At 45.5% G+C, this 9,953-nt stretch overlaps 1 protein-coding gene across 1 annotated transcript; it reads right to left on the reverse strand.

The window, feature by feature from the left end:
- Window positions 1–5,903: 5,903 nt before the first annotated feature.
- On the reverse strand, window positions 5,904–6,539 carry nog2 (noggin 2). The gene has a single exon (XM_054599371.1). The coding sequence runs from the start codon at window positions 6,537–6,539 to the stop codon at window positions 5,904–5,906; it is 636 nt and encodes a 211-aa protein (XP_054455346.1).
- Window positions 6,540–9,953: the final 3,414 nt, after the last annotated feature.

The following is a 9,953-nucleotide window of genomic DNA, read 5'->3' on the forward strand; positions in this document are numbered from 1 at the left end:
CCAGGGACCAATTAGGCATCAGGAGTACTCTTGGACCTTCTAGTGTTTGTGTGGGCTGTCCAATTAAAATCTAATCTCAGTCTATCCTGAGATGCTTACAGTATGTGTGTGTGTGTGTGTGTGTGTGTGTGTGTGTGTGTGTGTGTGTGTGTGTGTGTGTGTGTGTGTGTGTGTGTGTGTGTGTGTGTGTGTGTGTGTGTGTGTTTGTTCCTTGTTGTACTCACCTTGACGGGGCCGGGGGGTCAACGGGCTTAAAACAGTCTCAATTCTGTGTCCCATTTGACGGACAAGCCAGGTTTCTGATTTTAGTTTGATGAGGTAAAGATGGTTGAGTCAGTAGTGGTTAACGGCGTATTTGTGTCCATGCATTTTTAGCCCCGGGGCATAACACTTTCACAATTCACAGTCTGTGACACTGGCATGAGCCTAACACGGTCCACAGACTTTAACACACGTTTCCTGATTGGTGAGTTTAAAGAAAACACGTTAAAAAGTTAAATTAGGCTGTTCTTAAAGGGATAAAAACACGGCCATTGATGCAAAAGGGACTATTTTTCTGAATACGAGACCCATGCTGGCAATGGGAGAAAGAAGAAGTAACCATGGAAACAGAGCTCAGAATATGCACTATTCCCAGCCCTGCAAGTGCCACGCCACCCACAGCTCTATTTTTAGGCCTTACTTTAGGCTTACAATATCTATTACATCTAACAAGAGTTAAACTGAGTAATCAGTAAGCATGACTACAGAAATGTGACTCTGACACTATGCGTCTGATTAAAAGGGTAGCAGCATAAGAGCGTATAGGGCAACCGGGCTCCTACTGCAGACGTTAAACCAAGGAATGTTTAATGGGGAGCTCCAAGGACACAAGAAAATACAAATGAACAAAATTAAATAACTTGATTTATCTGATTATGACTGTACAATTTGCAGGTTTCAAGAGATTAAGAATATGAAAAAGTCTGCTAAAGGGTAACTAAGATAAATCGGGCTCAGAGGTTTAGAACAAGCAGCCACAGCAGTAAACAAAAACAAATAACTGTGCGCATGGAGAAATGTTTTAAGAGAGGATTTCAAACAGGAGCCTGGTCAACTTTGACCTTTAGTCTGTCCCTTAAGCAGGAAAGCCCTGCTTGGCATCACAAGCTGCTCTTCACACTCTTCAGATTTGCAGCATACCAAAGACTTTTCAACAACCAGTGTTGAGAAACTAAGATTGAAGTAATACAGTTCTTTGATTGATGAATGAACTCATGACTCTTCTTGGCAGCGCGTGCATTTCCAATGCATTACCAGTCCGCTTAATTGTCAGAAGCACCGCTTGCTGGCGTTGACCAGGAGTTTGATTACGATCACCTGTCATTTGACTACAGTCACCTGTTGTTTGTCGGCAAAGATGGCCGCTGTGTTGACGTAATGGTATGTCATGAATTCAGCGGCCACTGTTGCTGACTCCAGGTCAGGTTTTGTGAGCTTTTGCAGAGATGGATGGTTGACATCACGGTGATCTTGGATCAGTCTCGAAAGCATTGCAAGTGTATTAAGAGGTCCTTGAAGAAGTTCCCATCTTAGACACCCACACAGATAAAACACATGAGTGTAATTAACCAATCAGGGCCTTGCTGCGGTTTAGACAGTGACCAATCAAATGAAGACCACCAGGAAGACTGTAACAGATCTGTGGAAACACACGTCCATACACTCATGCACCATCACTCCACCCATACATCTACAGCTTCTCTTCACCACACACACACACACACTAAAGGCACACTCTCTCAGATACATCTCTTACGCATGAACAAATGCTTGACGCGCACACACACACACACACACACACACACACACACACACACACACACACACACACACACACACACACACACACACACACACACACACACACACACACACACACACACACTCCAGACACCACAAGCCTGGGTTGGTGGTCTGACGGAATGCCGGGTATCATCTGCGGTGACTCCATTTATGTCTGTGTGTGTGTGTGTGTGTGTGTGTGTGTGTGTGTGTGTGTGTGTGTGTGTGTGTGTGTGTGTGTGTGTGTGTGTGTGCCCTCCCTCCCCTCAGTGCTCCATCTAATACCCTGTCATCATCAATAACCTCAGCAGTGCTGACTCACTGGCTTTTACAACCATGGGGTTTGGGCCTTACTTACAGCCACAGACCCTTGTCTCCGACTCTGTCTGTCTGTCAGTCCGCTGCACACACACACACACACGCCAGAGATTTGTTCGTGTGTGCATGTGTGCACGTGGCTGATTGTGTGCGAGCATGCAATCAGCATACTCGCTTACTTACACACGTATTCTTCAGCGTAGAGCCACACAGGTATGGATGTTGACCCTTTACCACCCGCCCGCTGATGGACCCCAATCATGCCCAATCGGACCACAATCCATCATAATGATTGAGTCTCATCAAGAGACAGAGCCTCATCATCTCCACCACAAAGCTTGCCACCCCTCTTCCTCCCCCATCATCCCTCTCCTAATTGTCTCCAGGCCTTTATTAGGTCCTCCTTACAGGCTGAGAATATGTGCTTTATCCTCTATACTCATGAGGGTTTAGCTTTATATGCAGCTTCCAAATATGCTGTATTTATTATGGTTATAGCCATTTTTTAAGTCTATACTGATGAATGTGGAGAGTGTGTTAGACTATCATGATGCTGAGAGGGTTAAGGCCACCACTGTCTTGACATTTTAATAAACGGTATGCGAATGCAGGCTGCTCTGATGTGTCAGCGCCTCACATGCAGCGCTATGATGGTGTTGATGGGGAGACGTTTTCTAGTTTTTCTCAGCGTAACGCTTCAATCAAAGGTCTGTCTGCAGCAGTGAGGATTGTAAATTTACATCAAGGGAATTTTGTGTGGACATTTTGTTATTTGTAGATGAATGAGAGTGTAGATTTTGCGAAAGGTGTGAAGCTGTGACACAGTCAACATGGCTATTTTGCATAAAGTGAAGACAGGAGTCTCTGACAGTTGCTCATTTGAGGACTGGCATTTTTCCATGATGTAGGAAAAAATCCACAAGGTCCATATTTAATCTATAACCGTGTTAAAGTCTTCTGCATTCAAAAGGTAGCTCTTTCTATAATGGTATTCATTTAATGGGTGTACCGTGGATTTAAAGTTGGGACTGGATTTTGAGCAAATAGTCAGGGTTAGAAAGAAATGTGAGATGTGATGAGTTGTAAAGTCATAATCCCAGAATATGTCATTTAATATATGTGTCCTGATCCTACATATCCAACATTTTTATTTGGTTTATAAACAAAATGACAAACATTAAGTCTGAGACCTTCATTTATTGAGATTTGTCTGCAAGGAGACTTAACTAAGTAGATAGTTGTTTACTTAATATCTGGCAAATGATCCGGATTGGAGTGATTAATGCATACACACTGTCAAAATGCAAAATGAGGGTATTTTCTAGTGAATTAAGTACTTTGTTGAAAATGATCCATTCATCGTTTATGCTGAGGACCCCCTGGACTCCCCTCAAGGACAACCTGGAGGGTCCCCGGACCCCACTTTGAGCACCGCTGATCTGACTGGCTGGCAGGGTCAGTTTCTAAAAGGTGCGCACCTAACTGGCTGGAGCCAGGGCGGCGTATTGCCTTTCACACGCTTCTAAAATACTCTCCGGGCAGAGCCTGAAAGGGTTACTGTTTCCCAAAGTGCCTCATTCTGCGCAGTCGAGAGGGGGCGGCTGAGTGGCGCCGTCGAGTCAGAGACGCAGTTTCTAAAAAACCCCGAGACATCATCAAGAAAGAAGCTGACAGTAAGGAAAGCAGCCCCCCCCCCCTGCTCCTTCTCCTCTCCTCCTCCTCCTCCTCCTCCTCCTCCTCCTCCGCTGGCATGCTGCCGTTCCTCTCCTCTGCTTACCAAATCCCCCCTCAGTGGTTGTGTCACAATAAACCGGGGCGGCAAGTGTCAAATCCAACTCTGCCCGCAAAAAAACACAAATCACTTTAAACGCACACAAGATGCGCTCAGTGGAAACAACTGTACAGGCGCTGCTTTTAGCTCCCAGACGTTCAGTCATAGCTCTGTTTAAGTCGTTGATTGTATTTAAAGGAATAATATAAACACCATAACCCCCCCCCCACCCCCCCCACCCATACTTACAGAAAATGACTCCTCGCTTTCATTTCATTGTTAATTTCCCCTGCGCGTCTCCACTGCGTTTAATTGGCCATATCTCTTTAAGTTGCAGACAGCAGAACCCGGCTCTCCAATTAATAGTCTGCTAACGTCAAAAACAGTTGACCATTGTTTTATGGGCTTTGTGTTTTTTGTTTTTTTGTGTTTTTTTTCTCTCTCTCTCTCTCTGTCTCTCTCTATGTCTCTCTCTCTCTCTCTCCAGGGCGGTCAGACTTGAATAGGCGCCGGTCTGCTCCAGTCCACCTCTATACAAATACCTCAGTGGAACTTATGTGGAGCTTCCAGAGTAAAACAGCACAGACCCCAGACCAGACGCTGGCCATTTCATCATCTGACACTGTTTGAAATGTCTGAATCATATTTTACCCATTATGTTAACACCTCTGAAAACGAGCATGTGCGTGGACAGACAGGGGGGTGGGGGGGGGGGACGAATGCGCGTGCCCTGGACTCCCCCCCCTCCTCCTCCTCCTCTCTTTCTGGCTGAGACAAATGAATGCCAGTTCTGTGGAGGTGCCTGAGGTATGTGTTGCGCATTACACGGCGTAGTAAATCAGCCCCGGTTCTCAAAGCACTGTGACGGCGTGGAGCGTCAGGCAGTCCGCACACCGGCACCGGAGCTCGGACTTACTGTGCAGTCTGGAGGTCCACTCCACCCGAACCGTCTACACACTGCAAGAAATGTCAGTCGCAAATAACAGTTTTTTTTTCTCAAAACGTGGCTCAATTTCACTTGTTTCCAATTCAAGAAATTCATGTTTTTTTCTGAATGAAATAACATTGTTATGACACGTATTTATGGGAAATACGCACACTTTCAACTCTTTTGCAAACAAGTGAAATGATTTAGGTCATCAGCAAACTTTTGTGTCAGTGAAAGACTTTGGGACTGAATGAGACAACATGTTCATATTTCTTACAGCGTACACGCCCCCTGGATATAGACACTGGTTATAAGCAACATGGCTCGACACTAATACACGTTGAAATGATAGACTTTATTGCTAAAAACGTGTAAACATAACATGTACACTGATATGTTTAATTGTTTTATTTATTTTATTGAATTTTTTTTCATTTTTAGAAATATTCAAGTAGACATCTCCCATATTTTTTTCTGGTATACTCTGCTATTCTCTTTCCTTATGCTCTATACTCACAATCGTTAAAATAATAAATAAAACGTACAGATTTGTTTATTTCTACAATACTATGTATTCCAAAAAAAGCTGAGTTCACGCCTTTATATATATTTTTAACCTCAACTTTTTTTTTTTTTTTTTTTTACAATTTAATTATTATTGATATTAATATTATACAAAAACTCTAGGCAGCATTGCAGTGAAATAACAGTCAGCATCAATGTTCAGTTGAAGAAAAAAAGTTCACCTCTTGGAGAAGTGTAGCATATGCATTGCATCTTCAATGTCTCATAAAAAATATCAAAAAAACAGCTCTTCCTTATGAAGTGCTCGTGTTCCCCCAAAAAACACGTTTCAGGGTTGAGAATAAAATATGGTCCTGGTTCAATTAGAAAAAATAGCTGCATTTTTCTTAAATATGTACAATGTTGGTATTTCACTTAAAATGCTATATAAAAAAATAGATTTGCTATGGTGCCCACCTCTGTAGAGAGTTAACAGTGCAATAGAAACCGTATTTCCAGTCCACTCCCCCTCGACCTCCACAACTTCCTTAGAGAGAATCAGCACGAACACTTGCACTCTGAGATGATTGGGTATTGCACCTGTATCCACGTACAGTATTTCTGTCTTAGAAACCCTTGGCAATACCACCGGAGGAAAATCTTGTTGATTGACTTGACTGGTTTGCAAGACATCCCCTCTGGGAAAGAGCAGGAGCGCTCAGAGAAACAGTTTCCCTCCTTGATGTAACGTGGCCAGAACCTCACGCCCAAATCCTTCCAGGTGTGCACCACTGGGCAGTGCGTGTAGGTCCACAGCCACTGCAGGAATTTCCTGCGGGCTTTCTTGCCCACTTTGACCCTCTTTCCATAGGGGGTCTCTGTAAGGTCCAGCTTTTTAATCTCGTTTGGCATTTGCCCCTGCAGCTTCACCTGGCTGTCTGCGGTGGAGAGGTTCACCAGCATGGGCGAGGTGATGGACATGAAGTTGGGGTCAAAGTTACTGCCGAGCTTTTTCCTCAGAGTCCTCTCGGCCAAGTCCTGCTCCCGGGGGTCGTACTCCGGGTCGGGGTCCTCCTTGAGGTCGGGCACAGGGAGGTGATCGCTGGGCGACGGACGGAGGCGAAGGTAATGCTGGGAAACTCCGAGGTGAACGCACAGCAGCACGTAGAAGAGCAGCGTGTGTGAGAGGCCCATTATTCCTCTGGGTGGACGCACCGGCTCTTTCTCGCCTGAGTAGTATTCAATGCTTCTCCCGGTCACTGTGTTGTGTGCAATGACCAGCCCGGGGCTTCATAAATAGTAGAAGTTCAGCCACCAGCAAGGCGATACTTTTAATAGACCACGTCGGGTTTGAATGACATGGAGCGGAGTGCTTTTGCTTTTTAGGGCTCCCTTCAACTTTGCAAATGTTGCCCGCTGATGCAGCTCTGCAGCGCCAAACACTTTGCTTTGCTTTGCACAAAAAAAAAAAAAAAAAAAAAAAAAAAAAAAAAGTGTTTAGTCTAAACAACAACAAAAAAAGAAAAAGAAAAAAAAAAAAAAAAAAAAAAAAAAAAAAAGGCACGAAACAAAATGTGTAAAACTCTCTTCTCGTCTCGGCCTCACCCCGCTGCCTCTGGATTCACTTCGGGTTTCTTTCGGTTGTCATGGTTACCCCGGGGACTCGAAGCCACGACGGACCGTCTACACTGGATGACAGCGGCCGAGGCGAGAGCTGCATGGGACGAAGTGTTTTCTAAAGAGGCAGAATAGATCCGGAGCGTCCCGAGGAGTAGAAGCGCGCACAAAAGAGGACTTCACCACAAAGTTTTAAATGTCACTCGCCCGGCAGTGAGGGGGGGACGCCTTGGCCAGTGTTATTTTTACGCTTCTATAAACGTGGCTTCTCTGCACGTCGCCGCCTGACGCTCTCGGGTCTGACGAGACTCCAGGACGACCTGTCCCAGCACCGAGAGACGCTGTGCAGACGGGTCCCTGTGGTATTCCAGCCGCCGGTCTGTATGCACCTCACTGAAAATGTCCACACACTTCAAGAGACAAACGAGCCGCAGTGGGATGCGATCTCAACCTAGGAGGTAACAGACATTTATCTTTCCAGAGGATGTTTCCAAAGCTCGCCTCTTTAATGAGGCTGTAGTATTCCCACAGAGCTCTCGGCTGTGCGTGTGATAGGAAAAAACAAAAATGCTGAACAAAAAAAAATTGCAGTGTCAGTGCATATCAAATGCAAACTGCAATAATAATAATAATAATAAAAAATAAAAAGCCAGTAATCGTTGTTAGTTCAGAGTCCCCTTTCACTGGAGTGTGTTGTGCTGAATCCTTTTCAGAAAAGCTCCAGATCCCACTGTCGCTGAGTAAGAAGACAGTCCATAATCTGGAGCCTTTTTCGCCCGGTCGATGCAAGCGGTCAATCCCTGAGGGAGCGTCTCCACTCCTTTGATAGCTGCTACAGAAGCTCCTACTGAGTCGCTCCTACTTCAGGAGTCTGAGAGACTTGGCGCTGGAGCGTTTCTTTGCTTAGGCACACTGTGTGTGAGTGTGTCTGTAGCGAGTGGTGCTCAGTCCCAAGTTAAATATCCCCCTCCGACGGTACAAAGTGTCAGAGGGGCCTGCCCACCCCGGCCACTTTCACTATGATTGACAGCCCCCCCCCCCCCCCTCCGGGCCGCCTCCCTCCCCTCACAACGTGGAAAATATCAGCCACAATCACAAGGATCAACTGGGTCCTAAAGCACCAGTTTTATCCCCGTATTAAAGTGTAACGTTCCACAACATGAACAGTGTTATTATATCACAGAGAGTCTGACATCTCTCTCTCTCACACACACACACACACACACACACACACACACACACACACACACACACACACACACACACACACACTTTAAGTGCTGCAGCAACTGTTTTCTCCTGCAGTCCAGCACAGTGTCTCTGATGCACTAATAGGTTCAATACGCTGTCAATATTCAGCCGAGGCGCGTTTTAAAAGAGTTTCCTTGGCTTGAACTTTCCCATGAAATTGATGGGAAACGTTTAGTAGCTTGTCTCAGGGAAAAAGGGGGCATCACATTCCACCTTTGTTCGGCAGCATTTGGGTCCACACAGGAATTGGCCCGTTGAACTCGGGGGTCACAAAATAGGCGCGTAATTAAGGGCTATAAATGGCCATGGACAACTAAGCGGTACCTTTCCCATGCTAAGCAGTCATTAAGCCATGCTGGACTTACTTTAGTTTGAACTATGTCGGTCCTCTTATAATGCCACTTAAAACAGTTCATCCAAGTCTCATTTATTGACTATGAAGTAAACGTATTTTACATTTTGTTAAGCCATAATAACCCATAATAAGCTGTCATTAAAATAAAGCCATTTTAAACATAATAAACATTATTTTTTTTTATTAAAAGTTCATTAAATTCAGCCCACATGCTTTGGTTGGACTAAGTCAAAATGTATTTTCCAATAATTTGATTCTGGCTCCAGGGTGTATTTATCCTGCAGTTTGTGAAGGCTGACCAGGTTTATTGGACATTTCGACTTGTCATTGTGCTTGTCTTTTGTAGTGGTCACTAGAGGGCGTCGATCCAGCACGATGTGGACCTGCAGCAGGGGCCAGACTCTCTCCCTCACTGTTTGACTACTCATGTTTGAATGCATGTGGAAGGAATGTGCGCTCATACATAGTTATGGTGCAGCTCAAGAGAATTCACTCAAAGATCAAAGATCTGACAGCCAATGCAGGATCCACTATGCCAAACTCAAGTAATTAAGCTGAATCATCCTTGATATGAGTATTATATAAAAACTCTCCTGTTTGAGGCTGGAAGAACTTTTATCACAAGAATCGCTCTATATTTATTGTCTGGCAGAATTAAGATACATCATGTACCAATCTCAGCTGCTTTAACCACATTGAAATAGTTGGCCACAGTCTTCTCCATCCAATCAGTTAATTACTGTTGATCCCTCCATCCTGCACGCAGACACCGTCATAATGTGGTTAATGATTAGGGTGCCAGTGCAGACAGAGCTCAGTGGGCAGCGGGGACAGTAAGGCTGAGCTGGTTACTGTAGAACTGGCCATTCCCATTGTCTCCCTCCACAGGTCTTGGGGTGCTGGACTGAGAGAGAGAGAACCCCATGCAGGGAGAGAGACACCTCCCTTCCTCCTAGTCTCAAGCACTAATTCTGTCAAGCAACCTCGCAATGAAGTCCACCCCCATCCCTGGCTAATTACCGGAGATAAAGACAAGGGAGAGGATAGAGGAGGGGACCGGTGAGCACAGTGGGGAGGGTCGGCGGTGGTGATGATGTTGAGTGAGTGGGGGGTGAAGGCAGAAGAGGTGGTGGTGGTGGTTTCAGCAAAGAGACGAGGATGGGGTGAGGGGTAGTGGCGGTGGTGCCGGATGGCAGTTTGCTGTGGAATGGCTAATTAAATAACGCCATAAAAGGACCCGGCTCGCTTTAACGAAGCCCGTCAACCTCTGACGAGTGGGGCTGGGGTGCTGGGATTGGGGGGGGACGGCGCACCATGGAGGAGAGAGGTGGGGTTGGTGCTGAAAATTGGGCTTGTATAACAAGGGGACTTAGCTCTTTGGTTTT

Source organism: Anoplopoma fimbria, chromosome 5 (assembly GCF_027596085.1).
Source record: "Anoplopoma fimbria isolate UVic2021 breed Golden Eagle Sablefish chromosome 5, Afim_UVic_2022, whole genome shotgun sequence".
Taxonomy (NCBI): domain Eukaryota; kingdom Metazoa; phylum Chordata; class Actinopteri; order Perciformes; family Anoplopomatidae; genus Anoplopoma; species Anoplopoma fimbria.